General features: G+C 43.4%; 1 protein-coding gene across 1 annotated transcript in view; it reads left to right on the forward strand.

Moving 5' to 3' along the window:
* Nucleotides 1-15,000, forward strand: part of zfc3h1 (zinc finger C3H1-type containing) — a gene marked incomplete at its 5' end in the record, with an annotated part of 66,174 nt that overhangs the window by 19,595 nt on the left and 31,579 nt on the right. The window contains 7 exons of the mRNA XM_079809155.1: nucleotides 1-177; nucleotides 264-463; nucleotides 2,696-2,816; nucleotides 2,896-2,957; nucleotides 4,186-4,383; nucleotides 4,455-4,610; nucleotides 5,174-5,305. The exon at nucleotides 1-177 is cut by the window's left edge and continues 97 nt beyond it. Of these exons, the coding sequence (XP_079665281.1) occupies nucleotides 1-177; nucleotides 264-463; nucleotides 2,696-2,816; nucleotides 2,896-2,957; nucleotides 4,186-4,383; nucleotides 4,455-4,610; nucleotides 5,174-5,305 (1,046 nt within the window). The remainder of the gene's footprint in view (nucleotides 178-263; nucleotides 464-2,695; nucleotides 2,817-2,895; nucleotides 2,958-4,185; nucleotides 4,384-4,454; nucleotides 4,611-5,173; nucleotides 5,306-15,000) is intronic.

Genomic DNA, 15,000 nt, shown 5'->3' on the forward strand with positions numbered 1-15,000 from the left:
AGGAGAGCAAGGACAAGATCACCAAACCCCTCAAAGTGCCTCAGGACAAGAGCGAGGCTCCGGCCGACAGGGGCAAGACTGGCGCTCGAGGACCCGGCCTGTGCCGCCCGCAGGAGGGGGCGAGGGCTGCCAAGGCCACTGCGGACAAGAGCAAAGCCAAGAAGCCGGCCCACCTGAGTAAGACCCGCTCTTCTGAACGCCGCCATCGGCTCGGCTGCCACGGTTTTCACGCGTGTGTGTGTGTGTGTGTGTGTGTGTTTCAGCCAAGCAGGCGTGGAGGAAGCAGCAGCTGCGCACCTGGAAACTGCAGCAGCAGGAGGAGCAGAGACGCAAGCAGGAGGAAGAGGAGGAGCGGAGGAAGAGGGAGGACGAGATCCGTAAGATCAGAGACCTGTCCAATCAGGACGAGCAGTACAACCGCTTCATGAAGCTGGTGGGCTCCAAACACCGCTCGCGCAGCAAGGTCAGAACCGCCGCCCCACCACAGACTCACTCAGAGCCGCCGCCCCACCACAGACTCACTCAGAGCCGCCACACCACAGACTCACTCAGAGCCGCCGCCCCACCACAGACCCGGGCTAGGGCTCTCACTTTTGTAAAAAAATCCTGTTCGATTTTTGTGTTCATTGAATCGATTCTAAAAGAAGATATTTTAGTGTAAATCTGATGCTCTGAAAGGCCTCCATTGGCTCAACTTTACACTCTCAAGACCCTTAAAAGACACTAAAGACTAAAGTTACAAAGTCCATCTCACTACAGCGGCTCTACAATAACTTTATGAAGACGAGAATAGTTTCTGTGCGCAAAAAACCCTAAATAATGACTTATATAGTGATGACGATTTCAAAACACGGCATCATGAAGCTTCGAAGCGTTATGAATCAGTGAGTCGATTCATTATTCGGATCGCGTGTCAAACCGCTGAATCGACTCACTGATTCATAACGCTTCGAAGCTTCATGAGGCCGTGTTTTGAATCGTCATCTCCATATAAGTCGTTATTTAGGGTTTTTTTGCGCACAGAAACTATTCTCGTCTTCATAAAGTTATTGTAGAGCCGCTGTAGTGAGATGGACCACTACCCTACGAGGAGGAAAGCTTTAGTTGGGGCAGCCCTATAGCCGTTTATTTCAGATAGACTATATTTGCTCCAGCATGTCACAAAGGGCATTTGGGGTTGAGCGAGCGGCGCTGAGAGGAATGAGAAAGCTGCTCTCCATTCTGGAGGAAATAGCGCTCATTCTTTTCTACGCACACAGCATTGTCACAATATGACCTCATGCACGTTTTAAAAACATATTTCAACATATTTATAATGCCTGTTAATAACTTTTTTATTTGTTTAATTCGTTCAAAAATAATAGTGTACATATTTGGTTAAAATCGGTCCCCTATTTTCGTTTTCGAAACTTGTGTTGGTTGGTCCGATCGATTTTCGAACGTAAAGTGACAGCCCTAACTCGGGCCGATCTCAGAGCCGCCGCCCACCCCAGACTCAGGCCGATCTCAGAGCCGCCGCCCACCCCAGACTCGGGCCGATCTCAGAGCCGCCGCCCACCCCAGACTCGGGCCGAGCTCAGAGCCGCCGCCCACCCCAGACTCGGGCCGAGCTCAGAGCCGCCGCCCACCCCAGACTCGGGCCGAGCTCAGAGCCGCCGCCCACCCCAGACTCGGGCCGATCTCAGAGCCGCCGCCCACCCCAGACTCGGGCCGATCTCAGAGCCGCCGCCCACCCCAGACTCGGGCCGATCTCAGAGCCGCCGCCCACCCCAGACTCGGGCCGAGCTCAGAGCCGCCGCCCACCCCAGACTCGGGCCGATCTCAGAGCCGCCGCCCACCCCAGACTCGGGCCGATCTCAGAGCCGCCGCCCACCCCAGACTCGGGCCGATCTCAGAGCCGCCGCCCACCCCAGACTCGGGCCGATCTCAGAGCCGCCGCCCACCCCAGACTCGGGCCGATCTCAGAGCCGCCGCCCACCCCAGACTCGGGCCGATCTCAGAGCCGCCGCCCACCCCAGACTCGGGCCGATCTCAGAGCCGCCGCCCACCCCAGACTCAGGCCGATCTCAGAGCCGCCGCCCACCCCAGACTCAGGCCGATCTCAGAGCCGCCGCCCACCCCAGACTCGGGCCGATCTCAGAGCCGCCGCCCACCCCAGACTCGGGCCGATCTCAGAGCCGCCGCCCACCCCAGACTCGGGCCGATCTCAGAGCCGCCGCCCACCCCAGACTCGGGCCGATCTCAGAGCCGCCGCCCACCCCAGACTCGGGCCGAGCTCAGAGCCGCCGCCCCACCCCAGACTCGGGCCGATCTCAGAGCCGCCGCCCACCCCAGACTCGGGCCGATCTCAGAGCCGCCGCCCACCCCAGACTCGGGCCGAGCTCAGAGCCGCCGCCCACCCCAGACTCGGGCCGAGCTCAGAGCCGCCGCCCACCCCAGACTCAGGCCGATCTCAGAGCCGCCGCCCACCCCAGACTCGGGCCGATCTCAGAGCCGCCGCCCACCCCAGACTCGGGCCGATCTCAGAGCCGCCGCCCACCCCAGACTCAGGCCGATCTCAGAGCCGCCGCCCACCCCAGACTCGGGCCGATCTCAGAGCCGCCGCCCACCCCAGACTCGGGCCGATCTCAGAGCCGCCGCCCACCCCAGACTCGGGCCGATCTCAGCCGCTCATGTGACCTGTGCTTTCCTACAGTCGTCAGACGCCGAGCAGAGGAAGCTGGCCAAGCAGAGCCTGGACACGTCCGGAAGCCTCTACCAGTACGACAACTACGACGAGGTGGCGATGGACACGGACAGCGAGCCCAGCTCTCCAGGTTCGTGCTCCGCCGGTCACATGACTGAGCTCAGGTGCGCTGGCGTCTGAGGCTAACCTGTGTTTCCGCTTGTGTGCAGCCTCGTCGCCGTCACATGATGTGCTGCCTGTGTTTCCCCTGGAGTCCACGCCTCTCAGACAGGTACGTTCAACACGCCCGTCGTCAGAAACACACACATTATAATCACATCATGCCTCCGAGCGGGCGCTAATATTACGCCTGACGTCAATATTGTTAGTCGACTGGGTAGGTTTTTTAAGCCTAAACAATGAATAGTAAGTTCTGTCATATTATTCAATTACTTTTACAGTTGTTTGCCATGGTATCGGTATTGAGGTACTTTAGTCTGGTATCATATCGAAGTCATAATTTTGGTTTCGTGACAATACTATACTATATAAACAGTATTTGCTGATATTCTCTCTTTTTTTATGTTGGTTTACAAATTTGTACCTTTTTAAAAAGTTTACTCTTTTAGTTGTACATTTTGTCAAGGGCTTGTTTACATTTGTACTTTATAGCACACTACTGAAGGCCAATGGTGCAAGTTAAAGTAAATGTTTTTAAGTAAAATTGTTGAAAATTATTGTGGTAAATTAGTCGCTAGATTAATCTCCAAATTAGTTGATAGATTAAGTGATAAATTAGCTGATAGATTAATCGATAAATTAGGCGATAGATTATTCGATAAATCAGTCGATTGATCAATCGGTTAACCGATAAATTCATCATTAGATCAATCGATTAACCGATAAATTAGTCAATAGATCAATCGATTAACCAATAAACTAGTCGATAGATTAAACAATTAGCCGATAAATTAATCGATAGATTAGTCGATAAATTATTAGATAAATTAGTCAGTAGATTATTCGGTAAATTAGTCGATAGATCAATAGATTAGCCGATAAATTAATCTATAGATTAATCGATAAATTAGTTGATAGATTAAGCGATAAATTAGTCGATAGGTGAATCAGTTAGCCGATAGATTAATTTATAAATTAGTCGATAGATTAATCAATAAATTAGTCAATAGATTAATCGATTAATTAATAAATTAGTCAATAGATTAATCGATTAATCAATTAATTAGTCGATAGATTAAACGATCAGTCGATAGATCAATTGTTAAATTAGTTGATAGATTAAGCAATCAATAGATAATTTAGCCGATAGATTAATCGATTAACAGATAAATCAGTTGATAGATTAATCGATTAATTTATAAATCAGTCGATAGATTAATCAATAAATGAGTCGATAGATTAATCGATATAAAAAGTCGTTAGTGGCAGCCCTAGCTACTATAACCCGTTTCTCGATGTGACCCACTCATCTTGTGTGTGTGTGTGTGTGTGTGGTCCAGGGTGTGGCGCAGCACTATCTGCAGCAGATGGAGTTCCTGCGGTTGGCTCCTCCTCCACCTCTGCCTCCACTGCCGCCCCCTGATGAGGTGGAGCAGCCGCCCAAGCCTCCGTTCGCTGATGAGGAGGAGGAAGAGGAGATGCTGCTGAGGGAGGAGCTGCTCAAGTCTCTGGCCAGCAAGCGGGCGGTGAAGCCTGAGGTACGTGCCCTGAGCTTCCTCCGCCAGGTGAGGGTGGTGTCAGGTGTGATGGAGCTGTTGTGTGTCTGCAGGATGGAGGCAGTGGGCCGCCCTCTCCTCCGCCCAGAGCCATGGTCCAGCCCAGCTCCAGGAGCAACCTGGCGGCCGTCAGCCTCAACACGGCCATCTCTCACCCGCGGGCGCTGAAGTTCACCCGCGGGCATCCTGTGCCCAAAGCCCCGTTTGTGGTGAGTGCCGGAGCGCCAGGCCTGTGGCCATGGGCAATACTTCAACAAATCACACCATTAAAAACATGAGCTCCATCATTTATCCGGCCGCTATCATTTCCAGCGTCCGATTTTATATCTGATCTCCATCGTGATTAATTACAGAAATAAATGTGATGAATTAGTTTAATGGATTCCCAGCTCTGCCTAAAACTCGATCATCCTCTGCAGATTCAGCTGTTTATTCAAGAGCTTCTGTTTGTGAACAGACTGACAGTCCATCGCTTTTGTTTTGTTGATTTATTGTGGATATTTCAAATGCTTTCCGTTTTCAGTGTTAAATAATCTTTAGAAATATAAGTTTATTGATCTTTAAAAAGGTGAACCTGCATTATTATTATCCATTATCATTATTTTAGATGAAAATGGTCTCAGAACGACAATATTATCGTTTATCGCAATTATTTCTTGGCCAATTTATCGTCCAGCAGAATGTGTTATCGTGCCTGGAGAGTGGAGGAGTGTGTGACTCAGGGGGTGTGTGTGTGTGTGTGTGTGTGTGTGTGTGTGTGTGTGTGTTGCAGCTGCCTCGGCACAAGTCAGTGGTGGTGCGGCTGAATGCGTCTGACGACAGTGACTCTGAGGGCGAGGGCCCCGCGGGCCAGGTGTTCGGGGGCCTGGAGTCCATGATCAAAGAGGCCCGGAGGACCGTAGAGGTGCGTCTGACGGCTCGCCATCCGCTGAGGAAACACCGCTTTAACCTTCTTTAACCTGCTTTAACCTTCTTTAACCTTCTTTAACCTGCTTTAACCTTCTTTAACCTTCTTTAACCTGCTTTAACCTGCTTTAACCTGCTTTAACCTGCTTTAACCTTCTTTAACCTTCTTTAACCTTCTTTAACCTGCTTTAACCTGCTTTAACCTGCTTTAACCTGCTTTAACCTTCTTTAACCTTCTTTAACCTTCTTTAACCTGCTTTAACCTGCTTTAACCTGCTTTAACCTGCTTTAACCTGCTTTAACCTTCTTTAACCTGCTTTAACCTTCTTTAACCTTCTTTAACCTGCTTTAACCTTCTTTAACCTTCTTTAACCTGCTTTAACCTTCTTTAACCTGCTTTAACCTGCTTTAACCTGCTTTAACCTTCTTTAACCGCTCTCTTCTTCTTTAACCTTCTTTAACCTTCTTTAACCTGCTTTAACCTTCTTTAACCTGCTTTAACCTTCTTTAACCTGCTTTAACCTTCTTTAACCTGCTTTAACCTTCTTTAACCGCTCTCTTCTTCTTTAACCTTCTTTAACCTTCTTTAACCTTCTTTAACCTTCTTTAACCTTCTTTAACCTGCTTTAACCTGCTTTAACCTTCTTTAACCTGCTTTAACCTTCTTTAACCTTCTTTAACCTTCTTTAACCTTCTTTAACCTTCTTTAACCTTCTTTAACCTGCTTTAACCTTCTTTAACCTTCTTTAACCTGCTTTAACCTGCTTTAACCTTCTTTAACCTTCTTTAACCTTCTTTAACCTGCTTTAACCTTCTTTAACCTTCTTTAACCTTCTTTAACCTTCTTTAACCTGCTTTAACCTGCTTTAACCTTCTTTAACCTGCTTTAACCTGCTTTAACCTGCTTTAACCTGCTTTAACCTTCTTTAACCTGCTTTAACCTGCTTTAACCTTCTTTAACCGCTCTCTTCTTCTTTAACCGCTCTCTTCTTCTTTAACCTTCTTTAACCTTCTTTAACCTTCTTTAACCTTCTTTAACCTGCTTTAACCTTCTTTAACCTTCTTTAACCTTCTTTAACCTTCTTTAACCTGCTTTAACCTGCTTTAACCTTCTTTAACCTGCTTTCTTCTTCTTTAACCGCTCTCTTCTTCTTTAACCTTCTTTAACCGCTCTCTTCTTCTTTAATCTTCTTTAACCGCTCTCTTCTTCTTTAACCGCTCTCTTCTTCTTTAACCTTCTTTAACCTTCTTTAACCTGCTTTAACCTTCTTTAACCTGCTTTAACCTTCTTTAACCTGCTTTAACCTTCTTTAACCTGCTTTAACCTTCTTTAACCTTCTTTAACCTTCTTTAACCTTCTTTAACCTGCTTTAACCTGCTTTAACCTGCTTTAACCTGCTTTAACCTTCTTTAACCTGCTTTAACCTTCTTTAACCTGCTTTAACCTTCTTTAACCTGCTTTAACCTTCTTTAACCTGCTTTAACCTTCTTTAACCTTCTTTAACCTTCTTTAACCTTCTTTAACCTTCTTTAACCTTCTTTAACCTGCTTTAACCTTCTTTAACCTGCTTTAACCTTCTTTAACCTTCTTTAACCTGCTTTAACCTTCTTTAACCTTCTTTAACCTTCTTTAACCTGCTTTAACCTGCTTTAACCTGCTTTAACCTGCTTTAACCTTCTTTAACCTGCTTTAACCTGCTTTAACCTTCTTTAACCTGCTTTAACCTGCTTTAACCTTCTTTAACCTTCTTTAACCTGCTTTAACCTGCTTTAACCTTCTTTAACCTGCTTTAACCTGCTTTAACCTTCTTTAACCTGCTTTAACCTTCTTTAACCTGCTTTAACCTGCTTTAACCTTCTTTAACCTTCTTTAACCTGCTTTAACCTGCTTTAACCTTCTTTAACCTGCTTTAACCTGCTTTAACCTTCTTTAACCTGCTTTAACCTTCTTTAACCTGCTTTAACCTGCTTTAACCTTCTTTAACCTGCTTTAACCTGCTTTAACCTTCTTTAACCTGCTTTAACCTTCTTTAACCTGCTTTAACCTTCTTTAACCTGCTTTAACCTTCTTTAACCTTCTTTAACCTTCTTTAACCTGCTTTAACCTGCTTTAACCTTCTTTAACCGCTCTCTTCTTCTTTAACCGCTCTCTTCTTCTTTAACCTTCTTTAACCTTCTTTAACCTTCTTTAACCTGCTTTAACCTGCTTTAACCTTCTTTAACCTGCTTTCTTCTTCTTTAACCGCTCTCTTCTTCTTTAACCTTCTTTAACCGCTCTCTTCTTCTTTAATCTTCTTTAACCGCTCTCTTCTTCTTTAACCGCTCTCTTCTTCTTTAACCTTCTTTAACCGCTCTCTTCTTCTTTAACCGCTCTCTTCTTCTTTAACCGCTCTCTTCTTCTTTAACCGCTCTCTTCTTCTTTAACCTTCTTTAACCGCTCTCTTCTTCTTTAACCGCTCTCTTCTTCTTTAACCGCTCTCTTCTTCTTTAACCGCTCTCTTCTTCTTTAACCGCTCTCTTCTTCTTTAACCGCTCTCTTCTTCTTTAACCTTCTTTAACCGCTCTCTTCTTCTTTAACCGCTCTCTTCTTCTTTAACCGCTCTCTTCTTCTTTAACCGCTCTCTTCTTCTTTAACCGCTCTCTTCTTCTTTAACCGCTCTCTTCTTCTTTAACCGCTCTCTTCTTCTTTAACCGCTCTTCTTCTTTAACCGCTCTCTTCTTCTTTAACCGCTCTCTTCTTCTTTAACCTTCTTTAACCTTCTTTAACCTTCTTTAACCGCTCTCTTCTTCTTTAATCTTCTTTAACCGCTCTCTTCTTCTTTAACCGCTCTCTTCTTCTTTAACCGCTCTCTTCTTCTTTAACCTTCTTTAACCGCTCTCTTCTTCTTTAACCGCTCTCTTCTTCTTTAACCTTCTTTAACCTTCTTTAACCGCTCTCTTCTTCTTTAATCTTCTTTAACCTGCTTTAACCTTCTTTAACCGCTCTCTTCTTCTTTAACCGCTCTCTTCTTCTTTAATCTTCTTTAACCGCTCTCTTCTTCTTTAACCGCTCTCTTCTTCTTTAACCTTCTTTAACCGCTCTCTTCTTCTTTAACCGCTCTCTTCTTCTTTAACCGCTCTCTTCTTCTTTAACCGCTCTCTTCTTCTTTAACCGCTCTCTTCTTCTTTAACCTTCTTTAACCGCTCTCTTCTTCTTTAACCGCTCTCTTCTTCTTTAACCGCTCTCTTCTTCTTTAACCGCTCTCTTCTTCTTTAACCGCTCTCTTCTTCTTTAACCGCTCTCTTCTTCTTTAACCGCTCTCTTCTTCTTTAACCGCTCTCTTCTTCTTTAACCGCTCTCTTCTTCTTTAACCGCTCTCTTCTTCTTTAACCTTCTTTAACCTTCTTTAACCTTCTTTAACCGCTCTCTTCTTCTTTAATCTTCTTTAACCGCTCTCTTCTTCTTTAACCGCTCTCTTCTTCTTTAACCGCTCTCTTCTTCTTTAACCTTCTTTAACCGCTCTCTTCTTCTTTAACCGCTCTCTTCTTCTTTAACCGCTCTCTTCTTCTTTAACCGCTCTCTTCTTCTTTAACCTTCTTTAACCGCTCTCTTCTTCTTTAACCGCTCTCTTCTTCTTTAACCGCTCTCTTCTTCTTTAACCTTCTTTAACCGCTCTCTTCTTCTTTAACCTTCTTTAACCGCTCTCTTCTTCTTTAACCGCTCTCTTCTTCTTTAACCGCTCTCTTCTTCTTTAACCGCTCTCTTCTTCTTTAACCGCTCTCTTCTTCTTTAACCGCTCTCTTCTTCTTTAACCGCTCTCTTCTTCTTTAACCGCTCTTCTTCTTCTTTAACCGCTCTCTTCTTCTTTAACCGCTCTTCTTCTTCTTTAACCGCTCTTCTTCTTCTTTAACCGCTCTCTTCTTCTTTAACCGCTCTTCTTCTTCTTTAACCTTCTTTAACCGCTCTCTTCTTCTTTAACCTTCTTTAACCGCTCTCTTCTTCTTTAACCTTCTTTAACCGCTCTTCTTCTTCTTTAACCGCTCTCTTCTTCTTTAACCGCTCTCTTCTTCTTTAACCGCTCTCTTCTTCTTTAACCGCTCTCTTCTTCTTTAACCTGCTTTAACCTTCTTTAACCGCTCTCTTCTTCTTTAACCGCTCTCTTCTTCTTTAACCTTCTTTAACCGCTCTCTTCTTCTTTAATCTTCTTTAACCGCTCTCTTCTTCTTTAACCGCTCTCTTCTTCTTTAACCTTCTTTAACCGCTCTCTTCTTCTTTAACCGCTCTTCTTCTTCTTTAACCTTCTTTAACCGCTCTCTTCTTCTTTAACCTTCTTTAACCGCTCTCTTCTTCTTTAACCGCTCTCTTCTTCTTTAACCGCTCTCTTCTTCTTTAACCGCTCTCTTCTTCTTTAACCGCTCTCTTCTTCTTTAACCTTCTTTAACCGCTCTCTTCTTCTTTAACCGCTCTCTTCTTCTTTAACCGCTCTCTTCTTCTTTAACCGCTCTCTTCTTCTTTAACCGCTCTCTTCTTCTTTAACCGCTCTCTTCTTCTTTAACCGCTCTCTTCTTCTTTAATCTTCTTTAACCGCTCTCTTCTTCTTTAACCGCTCTCTTCTTCTTTAACCGCTCTCTTCTTCTTTAACCTTCTTTAACCGCTCTCTTCTTCTTTAACCGCTCTCTTCTTCTTTAACCGCTCTCTTCTTCTTTAACCGCTCTCTTCTTCTTTAACCTTCTTTAACCGCTCTCTTCTTCTTTAACCGCTCTCTTCTTCTTTAACCGCTCTCTTCTTCTTTAACCTTCTTTAACCGCTCTCTTCTTCTTTAACCGCTCTCTTCTTCTTTAACCGCTCTCTTCTTCTTTAACCGCTCTCTTCTTCTTTAATCTTCTTTAACCGCTCTCTTCTTCTTTAACCTTCTTTAACCTTCTTTAACCGCTCTCTTCTTCTTTAATCTTCTTTAACCGCTCTCTTCTTCTTTAACCGCTCTCTTCTTCTTTAACCTTCTTTAACCGCTCTCTTCTTCTTTAACCGCTCTCTTCTTCTTTAACCTTCTTTAACCGCTCTCTTCTTCTTTAACCGCTCTCTTCTTCTTTAACCGCTCTCTTCTTCTTTAACCGCTCTCTTCTTCTTTAACCTTCTTTAACCGCTCTCTTCTTCTTTAACCGCTCTCTTCTTCTTTAACCGCTCTCTTCTTCTTTAACCTTCTTTAACCGCTCTCTTCTTCTTTAACCGCTCTCTTCTTCTTTAACCGCTCTCTTCTTCTTTAACCGCTCTCTTCTTCTTTAACCTTCTTTAACCGCTCTCTTCTTCTTTAACCGCTCTCTTCTTCTTTAACCGCTCTCTTCTTCTTTAACCTTCTTTAACCGCTCTCTTCTTCTTTAACCGCTCTCTTCTTCTTTAACCGCTCTCTTCTTCTTTAACCGCTCTCTTCTTCTTTAATCTTCTTTAACCGCTCTCTTCTTCTTTAACCTTCTTTAACCTTCTTTAACCGCTCTCTTCTTCTTTAATCTTCTTTAACTGCTCTCTTCTTCTTTAACCGCTCTCTTCTTCTTTAACCTTCTTTAACCGCTCTCTTCTTCTTTAACCGCTCTCTTCTTCTTTAACCTTCTTTAACCGCTCTCTTCTTCTTTAACCGCTCTCTTCTTCTTTAACCGCTCTCTTCTTCTTTAACCGCTCTCTTCTTCTTTAACCTTCTTTAACCGCTCTCTTCTTCTTTAACCGCTCTCTTCTTCTTTAACCGCTCTCTTCTTCTTTAACCGCTCTCTTCTTCTTTAACCGCTCTCTTCTTCTTTAACCGCTCTCTTCTTCTTTAACCGCTCTCTTCTTCTTTAACCGCTCTCTTCTTCTTTAACCGCTCTCTTCTTCTTTAACCGCTCTCTTCTTCTTTAACCTTCTTTAACCTTCTTTAACCGCTCTCTTCTTCTTTAATCTTCTTTAACCGCTCTCTTCTTCTTTAACCGCTCTCTTCTTCTTTAACCTTCTTTAACCGCTCTCTTCTTCTTTAACCGCTCTCTTCTTCTTTAACCGCTCTCTTCTTCTTTAACCGCTCTCTTCTTCTTTAACCGCTCTCTTCTTCTTTAACCGCTCTCTTCTTCTTTAACCGCTCTCTTCTTCTTTAACCTTCTTTAACCGCTCTCTTCTTCTTTAACCGCTCTCTTCTTCTTTAACCGCTCTCTTCTTCTTTAACCGCTCTTCTTCTTCTTTAACCGCTCTCTTCTTCTTTAACCGCTCTTCTTCTTCTTTAACCTTCTTTAACCGCTCTCTTCTTCTTTAACCGCTCTCTTCTTCTTTAACCGCTCTTCTTCTTCTTTAACCGCTCTCTTCTTCTTTAACCGCTCTTCTTCTTCTTTAACCTTCTTTAACCGCTCTTCTTCTTCTTTAACCGCTCTCTTCTTCTTTAACCGCTCTTCTTCTTCTTTAACCTTCTTTAACCGCTCTCTTCTTCTTTAACCTTCTTTAACCGCTCTCTTCTTCTTTAACCTTCTTTAACCGCTCTCTTCTTCTTTAACCTTCTTTAACCGCTCTCTTCTTCTTTAACCTTCTTTAACCGCTCTTCTTCTTCTTTAACCGCTCTCTTCTTCTTTAACCGCTCTCTTCTTCTTTAACCGCTCTCTTCTTCTTTAACCGCTCTCTTCTTCTTTAACCTGCTTTAACCTTCTTTAACCGCTCTCTTCTTCTTTAACCGCTCTCTTCTTCTTTAACCTTCTTTAACCGCTCTCTTCTTCTTTAATCTTCTTTAACCGCTCTCTTCTTCTTTAACCGCTCTCTTCTTCTTTAACCTTCTTTAACCGCTCTCTTCTTCTTTAACCGCTCTCTTCTTCTTTAACCGCTCTCTTCTTCTTTAACCGCTCTCTTCTTCTTTAACCGCTCTCTTCTTCTTTAACCTGCTTTAACCTTCTTTAACCGCTCTCTTCTTCTTTAACCGCTCTCTTCTTCTTTAACCTTCTTTAACCGCTCTCTTCTTCTTTAATCTTCTTTAACCGCTCTCTTCTTCTTTAACCGCTCTTCTTCTTCTTTAACCGCTCTCTTCTTCTTTAACCGCTCTTCTTCTTCTTTAACCTTCTTTAACCGCTCTCTTCTTCTTTAACCTTCTTTAACCGCTCTCTTCTTCTTTAACCGCTCTCTTCTTCTTTAACCGCTCTCTTCTTCTTTAACCGCTCTCTTCTTCTTTAACCGCTCTCTTCTTCTTTAACCTTCTTTAACCGCTCTCTTCTTCTTTAACCGCTCTCTTCTTCTTTAACCGCTCTCTTCTTCTTTAACCGCTCTCTTCTTCTTTAACCGCTCTCTTCTTCTTTAACCGCTCTCTTCTTCTTTAATCTTCTTTAACCGCTCTCTTCTTCTTTAACCGCTCTCTTCTTCTTTAACCGCTCTCTTCTTCTTTAACCTTCTTTAACCGCTCTCTTCTTCTTTAACCGCTCTCTTCTTCTTTAACCGCTCTCTTCTTCTTTAACCGCTCTCTTCTTCTTTAACCTTCTTTAACCGCTCTCTTCTTCTTTAACCGCTCTCTTCTTCTTTAACCGCTCTCTTCTTCTTTAACCTTCTTTAACCGCTCTCTTCTTCTTTAACCGCTCTCTTCTTCTTTAACCGCTCTCTTCTTCTTTAACCGCTCTCTTCTTCTTTAATCTTCTTTAACCGCTCTCTTCTTCTTTAACCTTCTTTAACCTTCTTTAACCGCTCTCTTCTTCTTTAATCTTCTTTAACCGCTCTCTTCTTCTTTAACCGCTCTCTTCTTCTTTAACCTTCTTTAACCGCTCTCTTCTTCTTTAACCGCTCTCTTCTTCTTTAACCTTCTTTAACCGCTCTCTTCTTCTTTAACCGCTCTCTTCTTCTTTAACCGCTCTCTTCTTCTTTAACCGCTCTCTTCTTCTTTAACCTTCTTTAACCGCTCTCTTCTTCTTTAACCGCTCTCTTCTTCTTTAACCGCTCTCTTCTTCTTTAACCTTCTTTAACCGCTCTCTTCTTCTTTAACCGCTCTCTTCTTCTTTAACCGCTCTCTTCTTCTTTAACCGCTCTCTTCTTCTTTAACCTTCTTTAACCGCTCTCTTCTTCTTTAACCGCTCTCTTCTTCTTTAACCGCTCTCTTCTTCTTTAACCTTCTTTAACCGCTCTCTTCTTCTTTAACCGCTCTCTTCTTCTTTAACCGCTCTCTTCTTCTTTAACCGCTCTCTTCTTCTTTAATCTTCTTTAACCGCTCTCTTCTTCTTTAACCTTCTTTAACCTTCTTTAACCGCTCTCTTCTTCTTTAATCTTCTTTAACCGCTCTCTTCTTCTTTAACCGCTCTCTTCTTCTTTAACCTTCTTTAACCGCTCTCTTCTTCTTTAACCGCTCTCTTCTTCTTTAACCTTCTTTAACCGCTCTCTTCTTCTTTAACCGCTCTCTTCTTCTTTAACCGCTCTCTTCTTCTTTAACCGCTCTCTTCTTCTTTAACCTTCTTTAACCGCTCTCTTCTTCTTTAACCGCTCTCTTCTTCTTTAACCGCTCTCTTCTTCTTTAACCGCTCTCTTCTTCTTTAACCGCTCTCTTCTTCTTTAACCGCTCTCTTCTTCTTTAACCGCTCTCTTCTTCTTTAACCGCTCTCTTCTTCTTTAACCGCTCTCTTCTTCTTTAACCGCTCTCTTCTTCTTTAACCTTCTTTAACCTTCTTTAACCGCTCTCTTCTTCTTTAATCTTCTTTAACCGCTCTCTTCTTCTTTAACCGCTCTCTTCTTCTTTAACCTTCTTTAACCGCTCTCTTCTTCTTTAACCGCTCTCTTCTTCTTTAACCGCTCTCTTCTTCTTTAACCGCTCTCTTCTTCTTTAACCGCTCTCTTCTTCTTTAACCGCTCTCTTCTTCTTTAACCGCTCTCTTCTTCTTTAACCTTCTTTAACCGCTCTCTTCTTCTTTAACCGCTCTCTTCTTCTTTAACCGCTCTCTTCTTCTTTAACCGCTCTTCTTCTTCTTTAACCGCTCTCTTCTTCTTTAACCGCTCTTCTTCTTCTTTAACCTTCTTTAACCGCTCTCTTCTTCTTTAACCGCTCTCTTCTTCTTTAACCGCTCTTCTTCTTCTTTAACCGCTCTCTTCTTCTTTAACCGCTCTTCTTCTTCTTTAACCTTCTTTAACCGCTCTTCTTCTTCTTTAACCGCTCTCTTCTTCTTTAACCGCTCTTCTTCTTCTTTAACCTTCTTTAACCGCTCTCTTCTTCTTTAACCTTCTTTAACCGCTCTCTTCTTCTTTAACCTTCTTTAACCGCTCTTCTTCTTCTTTAACCGCTCTCTTCTTCTTTAACCGCTCTCTTCTTCTTTAACCGCTCTCTTCTTCTTTAACCGCTCTCTTCTTCTTTAACCGCTCTCTTCTTCTTTAACCTTCTTTAACCGCTCTCTTCTTCTTTAACCGCTCTCTTCTTCTTTAACCGCTCTCTTCTTCTTTAACCGCTCTCTTCTTCTTTAACCGCTCTCTTCTTCTTTAACCGCTCTCTTCTTCTTTAACCGCTCTCTTCTTCTTTAACCGCTCTTCTTCTTCTTTAACCTTCTTTAACCGCTCTCTTCTTCTTTAACCGCTCTCTTCTTCTTTAACCTTCTTTAACCGCTCTTCTTCTTCTTTAACCGCTCTCTTCTTCTTTAACCGCTCTTCTTCTTCTTTAACCTTCTTTAACCGCTCTTCTTCTTCTTTAACCGCTCTCTTCTTCTTTAACCGCTCTTCTTCTTCTTTAACCTTCTTTAACCGCTCTTCTTCTT

Source organism: Gobio gobio (assembly GCF_949357685.1).
Source record: "Gobio gobio genome assembly, chromosome: 25".
Taxonomy (NCBI): Eukaryota; Metazoa; Chordata; class Actinopteri; order Cypriniformes; family Gobionidae; genus Gobio; species Gobio gobio.